The sequence below is a fragment of the Choloepus didactylus genome, chromosome 2 (genome assembly GCF_015220235.1).
Source record: "Choloepus didactylus isolate mChoDid1 chromosome 2, mChoDid1.pri, whole genome shotgun sequence".
Classification (NCBI taxonomy): domain Eukaryota; kingdom Metazoa; phylum Chordata; class Mammalia; order Pilosa; family Megalonychidae; genus Choloepus; species Choloepus didactylus.
Window position 1 is genome coordinate 37416536 of NC_051308.1, and position 17184 is coordinate 37433719.

General features: G+C 41.0%; 1 protein-coding gene across 2 annotated transcripts in view; it reads left to right on the top strand.

Moving 5' to 3' along the window:
- HHIPL2 (HHIP like 2) overlaps positions 1-16909 on the top strand; it is a 33247-nt gene extending 16338 nt beyond the window's left edge. Inside the window, exons 6-9 of one of the 2 annotated variants that reach the window (XM_037823372.1) lie at positions 2372-2517; positions 6081-6162; positions 15548-15630; positions 16340-16909. In XM_037823372.1, coding sequence (XP_037679300.1) covers positions 2372-2517; positions 6081-6162; positions 15548-15630; positions 16340-16659 — 631 coding nt within the window. In that variant the 3' untranslated portion in view covers positions 16660-16909. Of the gene's footprint in view, positions 1-2371; positions 2518-6080; positions 6163-15547; positions 15631-16333 lie in introns of both variants that reach the window. The other variant, XM_037823380.1, reaches the window with a different exon arrangement.
- The last annotated feature ends 275 nt before the right edge of the window (positions 16910-17184 follow it).

A 17184-nucleotide genomic window follows, 5' to 3' on the forward strand; every position in this document is an offset into this window, starting at 1 on the left:
AGCTTTTTCATGTCTGAAACAGTCTTTATTTTGCCTTCGTTTTTGAAAGATGTTTTCACTGGATATAGAAGTCTATGTTAACATGTTTTTTCTTTAATTCTGTGAAGGTGTTGCCCCATTATCTTCTGTCTTGCATCATTTTCAATGAGAAATCTGCTGTTATCCTTATATATTTTTCCTCCACATGTAATGTGTCATTTTTCTTCTGGCTGCTTTTTGTATTTTTTTTTTATCTCTTTATCACTGATTTTGTACAATTTAATTATGATGTGCCTTGTATTTTTCTTCATATTTCTTGTGTTTGTAATTTGTTGCACCTCTTGGACCTATGAATTTATAGTTTTCATCAAATTTGGAAAGTTTTTGACTATTATTTCTTCAAAAATTTTTTTCAATTACCCACTCTCTTGCTCTGTCCTTGGACATCTCCAATTACATGTATATTAGGCAGCTTAAAGTTGTACCACAGCTCACTGATGATCTGTTCATGTTTAAACATTTTTTTCCTCTGTGTTTGATTTTGGATAGTTTCTATTGTTATGTCTTCAAGTTCATGAATCTTTTCTGCTGCAATGTCTAGTTTGCCATTTATCCCACCCAGTATTTTTAAATTTTTATCTCAGACATTGTATTTTTCATCTCTCAAAATTTGAGTTGGGTCTTTTTTATATCTCCCATGACTCTACTTAACTTCAGAACATATGGAAAATGGTAATAATAGTTTTAATGTTATTGTCTGCTAATTTTAATATCTGTATCTCTTCTATGTCAGTTTCAATTGATTGATTTTTTTCTCCTCACTGTGGGTTGTATTTGCCTCCTTTTTTTTTTTTACATGCCTAGTAATATTTAATTGGATGCCACACATTATAAATTTTACTTCTTGGGTGGTGGGTATTTTTTGTATTCCTATAAATATTCTTGAATTTTGTTCTAGGATACAGTTACATTACTTGGAAAAGTGGTGCTTATTCTAGAGTTATTTACTCCCTACTTCTGAGTAAAGAACTTCCTAAGACCTTTACTCAGTGCCCCATGAATTACACTTACACTATTCCTGGTCTTGTGTAAGTGTTGGCTGTTTTTCCCTTTAATTTTAGCCTCTGCTTCAGGCAGTTTCCTCACATGTATCCACTATTGAGTAGACTGATGAATACTTGAGGGCAACCCTTTGCAAATCTCTGGAGGTCATTTCTCTGTGCAGCCCTCTTTACAATATTTCATCCTGCAAACTCTACCTGCAAATGATCTCCCTGTACTCTTAGCTCTGACTTTTCAACAAGTTTGCTAGGCTGTGCCTGCATTTCCCCTCTCTGTGCTGGAAACTTCTTCAAGGTAGCAAGCTGGGACAGTTGTAGGACTCATCTTGTTTGTTTCCCATCTCTCAAGGATCACAGACATTCATTGCCTGATGCCTAGTTTTGTTTTTTTAAACCATCATTCATTCTATTTTGTTCAGTTTTTGGCTAAGGCAGGAGGGTAAGTCAGGTTCTGTTACTTCATCTTGGCTAGAAAGGATGTTTATGTTTTCATACTGAAATTCTTGGTTACAGAGTGGGGTAGAGTTAGTAATTGGTTGATTCCTCTATCATCACTAGTTAGATCTTTGGCATTTTATTGTTGTTTATGTGTTTTCTGCACAGACCCCATCCACCACCACACCCCACACATACCACTGGTTAATTTACAGCAAGTGATTCTTAATCGGGGTATATGCATCAGAATCACCTGAGTTTGGGCATCTCTGGACTCATAAAACTTTTCAGGTGATTCTGATGAGTACCCTTGCTTTACCCAACTTACTTCCCCTTTCCTTCTAAAAACCTGCTTTTATTTCAGATAAGAGATAGAAGAATATGAAGCATATCCCTGTTACTACATAGAAAGTTACTGTCCCTGTTACTATACAATGAATAATAATAACAGCTAGTAGCTTTTGAGCCCTTACTATGTGCTAGACACATTGATGAGAACGTTATGTATATTATCTTATTTAATCTTCTCCACCCACCCCTATGGTAAGTTCTATTATTGTTCCCCATTTTACAGATGAGGAAACTGAGGCTTAGCGATGTAGAGCAACTAGCTAAAGATCACAGAACTAATACAAATAAGATTAGTCTTTTGTAGTGATGCACCCTTCACAGGACACCAAACTCTTTTTATAATAGAGAATGGATTTCCCCATCGGGGCAAGTAGGTGACTGAACTAGCTCTGAAGCAGCTTTTTGGTTCATGGGGGAGACCAGTTTTTGCCCTCTTGATGGGAGACCCAGTCCAAGGTTTTAAGATTCCCTAATTCTAGGAGAAAAAGTATCCTGCAGAGTGAAAATATGGATTCCTGAAATATAAGGTTTTATTTTTCATCTAGTCAACTTATGGCTCTACAGGAAGATAGAAAAACCAAGAAATGGAATAAACAGGACATTTGCCTAGGCAACACCAAGGCCTGTGCCTTCCCAGGGCTGATCAGCATCCATAGCAAGTTCATCATCTCTTTTGCTGAAGATGAAGCAGGTAACGGATACAGGGTTATTTGATGTCTGCTTACTGGAACTGAGACAATCACAGGCATTGTCTGAACATTTATTATTATTATTGTTATTGATATGCTAACTACCATATCTACTATTATCATTGCCATTTAATTATCTTTTGTATGTATCAGACGCTGTTCTATGCACCTTTCATTTTTCATCTTATTTAATAATCACAACACCTTCTACGATGTAATTACAATGTTTCTTTCAGTAATGAGGAAAGAGTCTGAATAGGCCAAACTACCCTTTCTTGGTTGAACTGCACATCCCATTGTGAGGGGCAAAGCAAGGTCTACACTTTGGTCTTTTCAGTCTTTGACTATGGAGGAGGTTCATGTGCTCCTTCCCTCCCTGCTTTTATTCTAGTCTGCAGTTACGGGACCATGGGCAGGGTCAGACTGAATGGGCAGTGGGTGTTCACTTTGCCGTTGTTGCCTGGGAGCGGTCACCCTGGTGAGCAGCTCGCTGGTGGGCCAGCCTTCCTCCTGACCCTACCAAGAGTTGATAAGGCAACTGCTAGAAGTGAACAAGGGTGAATTTCTTTTTTGAGAGATCTGAGTAAAGGGTAGGAGGCTACCCAATGGATAGATTAGGCACATGCTAAGGCACCAGTAAGGCAAGGCATGTGTGCATGTACACATGGGGGTGGTGATGGGGGGGCGGGGGGAGATAGAACTCTAATAAATTTCTCAAGCTTTTGTAATCACAAAACTCATTTTTAATTTTAGTTTTACATAAGTTATGTTACATTTTCAAAAATGAAATTTTATTTAAGTTTACCTAAGTGAGGACAGGGCCTGTGATCTTTTCAGCATTTGATATGGGGTATAGCCGTGCTTGGAGGCAAGGAAAAGGATAAAATGCTCTCTCGGGGTTCCTTCCAGACTGAGGCTTCTCTATAAGTGTAAACCAGAGCCCTGAAGGTTTCCTAAATGGTTTCTCTCCCCTCTGAGCCATGGGGCAGATGTATAAGACCTATACTTGAGTAAGATATAAACAGATATCCAGTCAGCCCCTGAACCCTTTCCTCTTAGTTAGCTTATTAATAGATGGGTAAGATGAGCATTTTATGGGATAGAGGATATTTTGGAAAATGCAATCATTTTGAATAGAAAAAAGTTTGTGAGAGTTCCAAATTGGAAGTCTAAACATATGAAAAAGGAGAAAAACCACGGATTGGGAGAGTGATGCTCAGTGGAAAGTGGATGATGTGAAAGCCACAGGCCATGGTGGGGCCTCTGCCCTGCTGGAGCTCCCTGGAGGCTGGAGACCCTCAGAGGCAGGCCTGTCCATGGGCCCTGGGCTGCCGTCTACTTTGGCTTGCCCTTTTAGGTGGACACAGAAACCCTGGCTTTGGTGGTTTGGTTTGTTGTTTGTGCCTTTAGACTCTTTCAGGAGAAAACAGGCAGTTTTTGGCTACCACTCAGTACAGTTGGCAAACAAAATTAAATGTCCTTGGCTGAATTTTATGGAGTGAACTTGCCAAGTTGTTCACAAACCAGACTTTGCTCAAGGGCTGCCCTAAAGCCAGTGAGGCTGTTGGTGAGGCAAATTATTCTCTTCCAGAATTGCTTGCTTTTGTGTTTTTGCATAAACTGATTTAGATTTTCTGCTCTTGTCATATTCTTTCTTACTCATAAACATTTTTAAATCTGAGTATTATTTTTTTATCAGTCACAGGCTATGGATAAAAGTAATTTTTTAATTGAACCATCTTACCTCTGCCTCAACTATTGCTATATAGTTTATTTACAGAATTCTTATAGCTGATAGTTGGTGTAAATAAACAACTGCTGAGTGAGTAACTGGTGTGGAGCTGCTCACTGCTGAGTTTAATGGATTGGATTTCTGACTGTCACTGAAGCACATTTGCAAGAGGGCTGCCCAAAGTAATAACGCTTGCAGTAAAGTCACACTGTGTGCATTTGTCTTACATGGCACATTGTAACTCGTTTTTTTTTTTTTTCCTTAAAAAATATATTTTTAAAAATGTCAGTTAAATACTACAGCTGAAATTAACCTCAAACACTTTGTTTTCCCCTGAAATGCAATGGGAAATTTTGACATGTTTAAAACATACAGTCACATGTAGGGAATAGGCAGCAATCCAGGGTTTTAAATTCTCCTTTTAGATCAGGAAGGCCTTTGCGTGGCTTGTGGGGCCCTGCACGTGGGAGACTTGTACACGAGCGGACCCTTAGCAGACACTTAGCAGACACCTCACTTACCTAATGCGAGAATCACCTCTCACGTGCCTGGGGTTTCCAATCAGAGGGGCAAACTCCTCTTGGTTAGAGTGTCTCCCAACTCCTCTGACCCCCTGATATGGGAAGACTATACATATAGTTTGTCACTACACAAAACCATAGTCTGTTAGGCAGATTTTACCCTGTGTGTGGGGCTTTGCAAAGCACACAAAGCTTCTATCCAGCACAAGACAAACATTGGTCATTATTCTCTACAAATTTGAAGACCCTCTAGGCTCTGCAAATTTGCAGTGTAGTGGATGTTTTCTTCCATAAAATTGAGAGAGAGCTGTGGAGGGCACACAACAGTGAGAAGATTGAATTCAGTACAATTGTACAAACATTGTGTCAGATTTACACAGGTAAGTTTAACACACAACACTAGTTCTGAAGGAGTAGAGAGATAAGAAAGTAACAGTAATTACCGATTACTATTATATACTTTCTAATTTAATACCTAGCAATCATGTGAGGTCTCATTATCCCCATTTTACTAATAAATAAATATCCTGGGGGTTATGCAGGTTAATAGGTTGCCTGAGCTGACATGGCTGGTAATTAGTGGTGCCAGAATTTGAACCTAGATTTGCCTAACTCTGAAGCTCATAAACCCAATACCCGCAGATAGCTGTAAATCATGGTGGAGTGAGGTACTCAAGGAAGGAATAGCCTTCTCTGGAGTTCAAACAGGAGTAAATGGGAGGAAACAGTGGCTCTTGCTAATGAAATGAAGGAGAGAGTGGGTAGAAGTAACTTTTGTGGGGTGCAGAGAGGACAGGAAGAAGAGGCTGAAGAGGGGGGAGGTTCATAAGGAAATAAGGAACCCAAGGACTGAAGGAGGAAACAAGGATAAGAGTGAGGCTGAGGGAAACTAAAGGACTCAAGTAGGGAGAGATATAAAGCGAATAATAAATGGTCTTCAGCTGGTTTAATCCTATTTCCAAGGTTTCAGAGAATCCTTATATAGAAAAGAGATGGTGAAGGAAAAAGAGATGAATGGAGGTAAAGTTTCTGAGAGCAAAGAAATAAGGGAGAAGCCCGTGTAGTTCAATAAACATACCTGATGTAGCTCTGATGTGCCACTCTTGGAGCTGGGCCCTGGGGGTTCGAAGATGGTCTTTTCCCTCGAGGAGCTCACAGTCTGGTAAAAAGCCTGCGTGCCAATCAGGAGTCCACGATTCTGGTGCTGGGGCTGCATTTTAGGGCCATAGCCCTATTTTGATTATTTTCTGTGAATCCGGCTCTGTGTCTCAGTCCTGTCTGATGTCCTGCTTGCCTGTCCCTATTTCCTTAGGGGAGCTGTATTTTCTGGCCACCTCTTACCCCAGTGCTTATGCACCACGTGGATCTATTTACAAATTTGTCGACCCCTCAAGGTGAGAGTTGGTTTCGTCTTCTTCATGGGTGCTTCTTCATCAGTCCTTATCTCCATGGCAGGTAATAAAAACTGTCTTCCCAAGAATTATCAAAATTTTATCAATGAAGCAAATACACAGTCCAGATGAAAAACAGTTTGGACAAATGTATAGAATAATGTGTCTAAAGGAACTATGGAATATTTGGGAAATGGTCTCTTTGTGGTTGGAAATGAAGGTCTTGAGCCTTATGGCTCCTGTTTTTTTGATACGCTTCTGGGAAAGTCTGTTTTGGATCATCTGATAACTGGGCCAAACCTCTGACTACCTGGATAAGTATGGTGTCCTATCTGTAGGGCTTGGTTGAGGTCTCAAAGTCTTTGGCAAATATCTTCCTGTCAGAGTTCTCAGCATCTCCACTGTGGCAGTATTTGTTCACTTGGTGGACTCTCTGCTGTTTACTTCTGCTTATTTGCCCACCTCTCTCAAAGGCTAACCAGTCTCCAACCATCCAGGCACAATACAGCTCCCCACTTTTGGAGTCACTGGGTCTGATGCCAGTGTATCTGCCCCTGGGAGTCATACAGTGCATCTCTCTGAGGAGTCTGGGAAGGGCACTGGATTTACCTCAGGATCCTTGCCAAGTTTCCCTGTGAATCAGTTTGCAGATAGACCTGCAGAAGAAAACTTGCCCATGAGGTTTACATAAGCCATGTTTGGGTTGGTGTTCAGTAGACTTTAGGCAAGTAGGTCCAGTCACTGGTCAGGGCCCAGGGGCCAGTCCCAGCTCAGCTTCCATTTGGCAACAGGGTTTTGGTTTATGTGTTCTCACAAGTTCCTGGAAGAGGCTCAGCCCCTGACCACGGCTTCCTGAGGCTGGGTCTGGCATTCTGCTGATAGCCAAGAGCACAGATTGTCCAGAGGTGAATTTGGTACCGCCCAGCACATAGTGCTTTGTGCACAGGGGATGGAGCAGACCCAGGGCCTTGTGCTTCTGGGGGTAGGTAACGCCTGGGTCAGGAATTCTCCTGCTCCTTCTACTGATACGTTTCCTGAGACAGTCCATTTTTCTTTCCTTTGGCAGTTTCCTGATTTGGTTGGGGGATAATTTAACTCCTCTTTATCTCTAGAGCAGTCATGAGAGGCCATATATTAAGTGTCTGTAAAGCCTTTCTACCCGGAAGAAATCCTTATTTAGTCTCCGTTTTCTCAAGTTGACATTTATTGAATGATTATTGTGTAGCAGACCCTGTGCTAAGTGCTTTAAGTGCAGGATCTCATTTAATGCTGAAGAAATTCCACGAGGCAGATTAACATCCTCAATTTATGGATATGGGAACTGAAGCCTACACAAATAAATTTCCTGCCAAGGTGCAGCTAGTAAGAAGGGGACCCAGGCTAGGAATTTAGCTCTCTTTGTGGATCAGAGTCATTTCAGCCTTACCCACTCAATTCAGTTATAATTACATTGACTTATCCAGGCTTTTTTTTTTTTTTTTTTAGCTTCTGTAGCGGTGGATGCAGATAGCTTCTTCAGTCTATCTTTCCACTAAATTCTGAGGGGGCAATTGACATTTTTTTTTTTTTTTTAACTTTCCCTTCTTTTTTAGATCAACTGTATGAAAAAAAAAAGTTAAAAAGAAAACAAACATACAATAAAAGAACATTTCAAAGAGACCATAACAAGGGGGTAAGAAAAAGACAACTAACCTAAGATAACTGCTTAACTTCCAACATGTTCCTACTTTACCCCAAGAAAGTTACCTAATATAGCAACATTTCTGTGAACTTGTTCCTACTATATCCATCAGAAATTAACAGACCATAGTCATTTCTGGGCATCCCCAGAACGTTAAATAGCTTATCTGTTCTTCTTGGATTATTGTTCCCCCTTCCTTAATTGCTCTCTACTGCTAGTTCCCCTACATTCTACATTATAAACCATTTGTTTTACATTTTTCAAAGTTCACATTAGTGGTAGCATATAATATTTCTCTTTTTGTGCCTGGCTTATTTCGCTCAGCATTATGTCTTCAAGGTTCATCCATGTTGTCATATGTTTCACGAGATCGTTCCTTCTTACTGCTGCATAGTATTCCATCGTGTGTATATACCACATTTTATTTATCCACTCATCTGTTGAAGGACATTTGGGTTGTTTCCATCTCTTGGCAATTGTGAATAATGCTGCTATGAACATTGGCGTGCAGATATCTGTTCGTGTCACTGCTTTCTGATCTTCCGGGTATATACCGAGAAGTGCAATCGCTGGATCGAATGGTAGCTCTATATCTAGTTTTCTAAGGAACTGCCAGACTGACTTCCAGAGTGGCTGAACCATTATACAGTCCCACCAACAATGAATAAGAGTTCCAATTTCTCCACATCCCCTCCAGCATTTGTAGTTTCCTGTTTGTTTAATGGCAGCCATTCTAACCGGTGTTAGATGGTATCTCATTGTGGTCTTAATTTGCATCTCTCTAATAGCTAGTGAAGCTGAACATTTTTTCATGTGTTTCTTGGCCATTTGTATTTCCTCTTCAGAGAACTGTCTTTTCATATCTTTTGCCCATTTTATAATTGGGCTGTCTGTACTATTGTCATTGAGTTGTAGGATTTCTTTGTATATGCAAGATATCCGTCTTTTGTCAGATATATGGTTTCCAAAAATTTTTTCCCATTGAGTTGGCTGCCTCTTTACCTTTTTGAGAAATTCCTTTGAGGTGCAGAAACTTCTAAGCTTGAGGAGTTCCCATTTATCTATTTTCTCTTTTGTTGCTTGTGCTTTGGGTGTAAAGTCTAGGAAGTGGCCGCCTAATACAAGGTCTTGAAGATGTTTTCCTACATTATCTTCTAAAAGTTTTATGGTACTTTCTTTTATATTGAGATCTTTGGTCCATTTTGAGTTAATTTTTGTGTAGGGGGTGAGGTAGGGGTCCTCTTTCATTCTTTTGGATATGGATATCCAACTCTCCCAGCCCCATTTGTTGAAAAGACCATTATGGCTCAGTTCAGTGACTTTGGGGGCCTTATCAAAGATCAGTCGGCCATAGATCTGAGGGTCTATCTCTGAATTCTCAATTCGATTCCATTGATCTATATGTCTATCTTTGTGCCAGTACCATGCTGTTTTGGCAACTGTGGCTTTATAATAAGCTTCAAAGTCAGGGAGTGTAAGTCCTCCCACTTCGTTTTTCTTTTTTAGAGTGTCTTTAGCAATTTGAGGCATCTTCCCTTTCCAAATAAATTTGATAACTAGCTTTTCCAAGTCTGCAAAGTAGGTTGTTGGAATTTTGATTGGGATTGCATTGAATCTGTAGATGAGTTTGGGTAGAATTGACATCTTAATGACATTTAGCCTTCCTATCCATGAACATGGAATATTTTTCCATCTTTTAAGGTCCCCTTCTATTTCTTTTAGTAGAGTTATGTAGTTTTCTTTGTATAGGTCTTTTACATCTTTGGTTAAGTTGATTCCTAGGTACTTGATTTTTTTAGTTGCTATTGAAAATGGTATCTTTTTCTTGAGTGTCTCTTCAGTTTGTTCATTTCTAGCATATAGAAACATTACTGACTTATGTGCATTAATCTTGTATCCCGCTACTTTGCTAAATTTGTTGATTAGCTCTAGTAGCTGTATTGTCGATTTCTCAGGGTTTTCTAGATATAAGATCATATCATCTGCAAACAATGACAGTTTTACTTCTTCTTTTCCAATTTGGATGCCTTTTATTTCTTTGTCTTGCCGGATTGCCCTGGCTAGCACTTCCAGCACAATGTTGAATAACAGTGGTGACAGCGGGCATCCTTGTCTTGTTCCTGATCTTAGAGGGAAGGCTTTCAGTCTCTCACCATTGAGTACTATGCTGGCTGTGGGTTTTTCATATATGCTCTTTATCATGTTGAGGAAGTTTCCTTCAATTCCTACCTTTTGAAGTGTTTTTATCAAAAAGGGATGTTGGATTTTGTCAAATGCTTTTTCAGCATCTGTTGAGATGATCAATTGATTTTTCCCTTTTGACTTGTTAATGTGTTGTAATACATTGATTGTTTTTCTTATGTTGAACCATCCTTGCATGCCTGGAATAAACCCCACTTGGTCATGGTGTATGATTTTTTTAATGTGTCTTTGGATTCGATTTGCAAGTATTTTGTTGAGGATTTTTGCATCTATATTCATTAGGGAGATTGGCCGGTAGTTTTCCTTTTTTGTAGCTTCTTTGCCTGGTTTTGGTATTAGATTGATGTTAGCTTCATAAAATGAGTTAGGTAGTGTTCCATTTTCTTCAATGTTTTGAAAGAGTTTGAGTAAGATTGGTGTCAGTTCTTTCTGGAAAGTTTGGTAGAATTCCCCTGTGAAGCCATCTGGCCCTGGGCATTTATTTGTGGGAAGATTTTTGATGACTGATTGGATCTCTTTGCTTGTGATGGGTTGGTTGAGGTCTTCTATTTCTTCTCTGGTCAGTCTAGGTTGTTCATATGTTTCCAGGAAATTGTCCATTTCTTCTACATTATCCAGTTTGTTGCCATACAGTTGTTCATAGTATCCTCTTATAATTTTTTTAATTTCTTCAGGATCTGCAGTTATGTCACCTTTTTCATTCATTATTTTGTTTATATGGGTCTTCTCTCTTTTTGATTTTGTCAGTCTAGCTAGGGACTTGTCAATCTTGTTGATCTTCTCAAAGAACCAACTTTTGGTGATTTTTATCCTCTCTATTGATTTTTGTTCTCTATGTCATTTATTTCTGCTTTAATCCTTGTTATTTCTTTTCTTCTACTTGGTTTAGGATTGGTTTGCTGTTCATTTTCTAGCTTCTTCAGTTGATCCATTATTTCTTTGATTTTGGCTCTTTCTTCCTTTTTAATATATGCGTTTAGTGCTATAAATTTCCCCCTTAGCACTGCTTTTGCTGCATCCCATAGGTTTTGGTATGTTGTGTTCTCATTTTCATTCGTCTCTCTCTCTATATATTTAGCAATTTCTCTTGCTATTTCTTCTTTAACCCACTGATTGTTTAGGAGTGTGTTGTTTAACCTCCAGGTATTTGTGAATTTTCTAAGTCTCTGATGGTTAGTGACTTCTAATTGTATTCCATTGTGGTCAGAGAATGTGCTTTGAATAATTTCAATCTTTTTAAATTTATTGAGGCTTGTTTTATGTCCCAGCATATGATCTATTCTGGAGAAAGTTCCGTGAGCACTAGAAAAGTATGTGTATCCTGGTGATTTGGGATGTAATGTCCTGTATATGTCTGTTAAATCTAATTCATTTATCAGATTGTTTCGGTTTTCAATTTCCTTATTGGTCTTCTGTCTGGTTGATCTATCTATAGGAGAGAGTGATGTGTTGAAGTCTTCCACAATTATTGTGGAAACATCAATTGCTTCCTTTAGTTTTGCCAGTGTTTCTCTCATGTATTTTGTGGCACCTTGATTGGGTGCATAGACATTTACGATTGTTATTTCTTCTTGCTGAATTGCCCCTTTTATTAGTATGTAGTGGCCTTCTTTGTCTCTCAAAACATCCCTGCATTTGAAGTCTATTTTATCTGAGATTAATATTGCTGCACCTGCTTTCTTTTGGCTGTAGCTTGCATGAAATATTTTTTTCCATCCTTTCACTTTCAGTTTCTTTGTGTCCCTGTGTCTAAGATGAGTCTCTTGTATGCAACATATTGATGGTTCATTTTTTTTGATCCATTCTGCGAATCTATATCTTTTAATTGGGGAGTTTAATCCATTTACATTCAACGTTAAAACCGTGAAGGCATTTCTTGAATCAGCCATCTTATCCTTTGGTTTATGTTTGACATATTTTTCCCTCTCTCTATTAATATCCTTTATTGTACCCATACCGAATCTCTTTAGTACTGAACCTTTCTCCAAGTCCCTCTGTCCTGTCTTTGTTTCTCTGTCTGTAGGGCTCCCTTTAGTATCTCCAGTAGGGCAGGTCTCTTGTTAGCAAATTCTCTCAGCATTTGTTTGTCTGTGAAAAATTTAAGCTCTCCCTCAAGTTTGAAGGAGAGCTTTGCTGGATAAAGTATTCTTGGCTGGAAATTTTTCTCACTCAGAATTTTAAATATATCGTGCCACTGCCTTCTCTCCTCCATGGTGGCTGCTGAGTAGTCACTACTTAGTCTTATGCTGTTTCCTTTGTATGTGGTGAATTGCTTTTCTCTTGCTGCTTTCAGAACTTGCTCCTTCTCTTCTGTGTTTGACAGTGTGATCAGTATATGTCTCGGAGTGGGTTTATTTGGATTTATTCTATTTGGAGTTCGCTGAGCATTTATGATTTGTGTATTTATGTTGTTTAGAAGATTTGGGAAGTTTTCCCCAACAATTTCTTTGAATACTCTTCCTAGACCTTTACCCTTTTCTTCCCCTTCTGGGACACCAATGAGTCTTATATTTGGACGTTTCATATTATCTATCATATCCCTGAGGTCCATTTCGAGTTTTTCAATTTTTTTCCCCATTCTTTCTTTTATGCTTTCATTTTCCATTCTGTCATCTTCCAGGTCACTGATTCGTTGTTCAACTTCCTCTAGTCTTGTACTATGAGTGTCCAGAATCTTTTTAATTTGGTCAACAGTTTCTTTAATTTCCATAAGATCATCCATTTTTTTATTTAGTCTTGCAATGTCTTCTTTATGCTCTTCTAGAGTCTTCTTGATTTCCTTCATATCCCGTACTATGGTCTCATTGTTCATCTTTAGTTCTTTGAGTAGCTGCTCTAGGTGCTGTGTCTCTTCTGGTCTTTTGATTTGGGTGCTTGGGCTTGGGTTATCCATATCGTCTGGTTTTTTCATATGCTTTATAATTTTCTGTTGTTTTTGGCCTCGTGGCATTTGCTGAACTTGATAGGGTTCTTTTAGGGTTTGTAGACCTATTGAAGTCCTTATCTCTAATTTATCAGATCTACAGCTTCGTGGAGTACACTTTCTCTAACTAACCAGCAGGTGGCGTCCACGAGCCACCTGTTCTCCACAAGCCAGTTCTCCCCTGCTTAGCCTTTTTGGTGAGTGGGGGAGTGAGTCTTGTGGGGCCCAATTGGTGTACCAAGCTTGCGTGTGTAGTTGGTGTTGCCTGCCCTGTATATGGGGCGTGTTTCTGGGCAGTCGGGGAGGGGGGGTGGCCCTAACAATCAAATCTCCCTGATGATCCTAGAGTTTTAAAGCTGCTGCAATAGTCTAATCCTTCAGTTCAGTCCTGCCACAGTTTGTCTCTGCCACTGACCCACAAGTCTTTGGTATTGGCGTATGGCTCCTGAGACTTGCAAGTGGGCCCCTCTTCCAGGCTGTGCACCCCGGGTCCTCTGTTGAGGGATGACTGTGCTATGTCACAGGTGAGTGCCGTCCCCCCAGGGCAGTTCTGGGCTGCTGGGCTGTGTACGGAGGCTCCCAGTCTGCTGAAATGATGGCTGAATGGGGCTTTGTTAATTCACACTGCTCCACCTTCCCAGCTCTGGGACAATCAGCTGAGGTTGCAGGGAAGGCTAATATCCACGCCCAGTTTTGTGGTGTGTGCCTGTTATTTGAAGCACTTCCGTCACACTGGGTTGTCTGGGGCAGCTCTGGGCTCTGGGGCTGGCGATGGGCAGGAGTGTTTCCTGTCCACCAGGATGGTGGCTGTGAGCGGACACCCCCCTTTTCTTGGGAAGTTGTGGTGTTTAGTGAATTTTCTCAGCCACTGGATTATTGCCTTTTGTCTCAGAGCTCTCTTAGTTCTGCTCTTGACTTGACGTGCCCAAATTGCAATTCTTTGAAGCTTTCTGTATTGGGCTTCTTAGAGTAATTGTTTTAGAAAAGGAAAAAAGGATTAAAAAAAAAAAAAAAAGGGCCCTCCTCAGAGATCTAATGGGTTATTGAAATGCTAATAGACAAAGCAACCAGGGCCATTAAGGAAAGGTCCACAGGGCAGAGAGATCAGCTTTTCTTCGGGATTTGCATATGTGCCTCAAGGCCTGAGCTCCGCCCTTCCCCTTTCTGTGTTCACCAGAACTCCAAAAATCCTCTGCTTTTATTTTGGAGTTTTTCGTGTTATTTTTTTTTTTCTATGCCTGTGTCCTGTCTGCTGGGCTGGCAGCTCTCAGATTCTCTGGTGTCTGGTCTCAGTCTATCTATGGTTGGAGTCTGGATCAGTAGAATGAGTTTCCGAGAAGGGCTACCACTGCAGTTCTCCCTTCTCCTTCCCAGAGCTGGCAGCCCTCCTCCCACGGGACTGAGCCTGGCAGGGTGGGGCGCGGGTCCCCTGGCCGCAAAAACTTACAGATTTCGCTGATCTCAGCAGTTCGACATTTTCATGAGTGTTGTATGAAGTATGCCCAAAGACAGATTGCTCTGTGGTGTCCAGTCCACGCAGTTCCTGGTTTTTTACCTACTTTCCTGGAGGAGTAACTAAAACTTACAGCTCACCAGTCTGCCATCTTGCCCTGCCCACCTCGCAATTGACATTTATATATTATCTTCTCCTTCTGTCCTTTCTTCCTTTCCTTCCTTGAGAGGCAGTTGAATACAATGGTGAAGAACATGTTCTTTGAATTTCAGCTCTGCCACTGACAACCTGTGGGACCTCGGGTCTGTTTCTTACCTTTGTGTGCCTCAGTTTACCCATCTGTAAAAATGAGGATAATGATAACACCTTTCTCACAGGGTTGCTGTGAGGATTCATGGGGTTAACATTTGTAACGTATGTAGAACGGTGCCTAAGCACTATAGAAGTGCTTGCTAAATACTTTTTTTTTTTTAAACCTGGAGTGAGGGTGATGGCAGCTAGAGACAGGGTTGGAGCAAGGCAAAGCAGGCAGTGGGGACTGGCTGCGAGGTTCCACCTCTGTTCTGGTCTGGTCATATATAGCAAGAGTGCTCCCAGGCTTCAAAGTCTCCTGCATCCAGGAGAAGAGAAGCTTAAGAATTAGTGTGTGGCATTATCTAATCATTGTCAGTGTCCTCTTCTATCGAGCACTTTTATTACCTTTTGGGAACTGTTCCGTGTGTTTCTACCTCACTGTTTATCAGTCATTTATGGTGTTCCAGGTACACAGATCTCATTTAATCCTCACCAGCTGCTTGTGAAGTGGGTACTATTTTTTTTATTTTACAGATGCAGAAATTGAGGCTTAGCACAGTTTACTTGCCCATGGTCACCAGGATTCCACCGATTCCATCTTTCGCCCTAGCCGTGTCCATAACGCCATCATTACACTGTTTCCCCAGAGCCTGAGGTGCCCCCGGGTCCCTGCCCTTTCTCCTCCACCTGAGCTTATTTCCTATTACATCTACCCCATCCCATGGATAACTGAGGGCTGAACCCAATTCTTGAAAATGTACACCCTCTGGTGACATTGATTTCCTGGTCACCTCTTCAGAGCCTCGTGTCATCACCCCTTCTCTCTCTGTTTTAGGCGAGCACCCCCCGGCAAGTGCCAGTACAAGCCATTGCCAGTGAAAACTAAGAGTAGGCGGATCCAGTTCAGGCCACTCGCCAGTGAGTCTGTCTTTGAGTCTTAGTCGGGTGTTGGCTTTGGGTACAGGCCCAGTGCCCTTGGCAAAAACTCTACAATCTCTCCCAGGGTGGGGTGGGGGTGGGGGTCTTCATTTCTCCCTTAGGAGCTATCTTTTGGGTGAGGACTGTTACTTGTGGCTTAGTCTTTACATGTTCTCTGCATGCCAGAGTGAGTGGGAACGACACCTGCTTCTATTGTGACTGTCATTTTCCATTCATTCATTCATTCAGTTGTTCATGTATTCATTCATTCCTTCATTTGGCATTGTTCATTTAGTACTTACTATGCCACAGGTGCTATGCTAAAACCTGGGGATACAGAGGTGGATGCTAAACTCTCTGACTTGAAGGAATTCAGAGTCAAATGGGGGTGGGGTGGGAGGAATGTAAGAAAATAAAGAAATAAATACAGCACTGAGGTTCTGGTATAGAAAAATGTATGGGGGGCTGGTATCGCCCCAAGAATGATGAATTTTTCTTGGGCTAAAGTGGGGAGATAGAAAAATAGGATGCTATCTCAGAATATATATATTTAGATCGAGGCCAATTAAGAGGATTAAAAATATTAATTTTAAAGAATTTATATGAAGTAACCCTTATGCAGTCTAGGTTTCCTGAGTGGGGTTTCCCTTACAGCTATTTTTCAGGACATATATTCACCATTAAATAAATGTTTATTTTCCAGAGACAGTCTTGGACTTGCTAAAGGAGCAATCAGAGAAAGCTGCTAGAAAATTACCCAGCCCAGCCCAACCCTCCTCTGAGAAAGGCTCCTCCAAGAAGCCAGCCTCTCCCATAAGCAGCAAGAAAACATTGCGAGGGCCTGGTACAAAGAAGAAAGCCAGAGGGAAGAGCCTGAAAAACCCCAGTAGCAGGGTGACAGCGCCAGCCCAGCGGAAACGGGCTGGCAGAAGTCTCCCTCAGCCTCTTCTATCAAGGTGGCCGACCAGGGGGCCTGAAGGAAGAGAACCCCCTCACCATGCAGAAGCTGATGTTGAACGTGGGCCTTAGAAGTACAGGAAGAAGGGGCTGCAGGCAGAGAGAACTCCACACTGGCCTGCATGGTTTTCCTTTCCACAGGAAGCTCACTGTCTATGGGAATGAATGAATGTTCTGTGTCCAAATGGAGCACTTCGGCAGGAAGACCAAATCCCATGTTGCCAGCGCTGGTGGGTAATCTGGCAGGATAATCTTTTAATGTGCTAGAATCCAACTCGCTATCTCTATTTTGTCTTGTAATGTAATAAATCTAATGTAATAAATCAACAGTTGCTCAAACAGATGTATATCCTGTGATCTCCTGGATGTTTGTCTGGCATTAGGAAAACTAGTGTGCCTCACGAAAGTTTGCCTAAAAACCAGACTTCACTGTTATGCTTCATCCCAGGTCTAGGAGGCCTGCTAATGACAGGCTTCCATGGAAAGTTCCTTTGGGAAATGGTCATTTTGTTTGCCCCAGTCTGAAGCTCATGGACTGAGTAAGGGCAGGTTGACTTCTGTACCTCTGGCATTGTACTATTTTGCCTTAGCAAATAG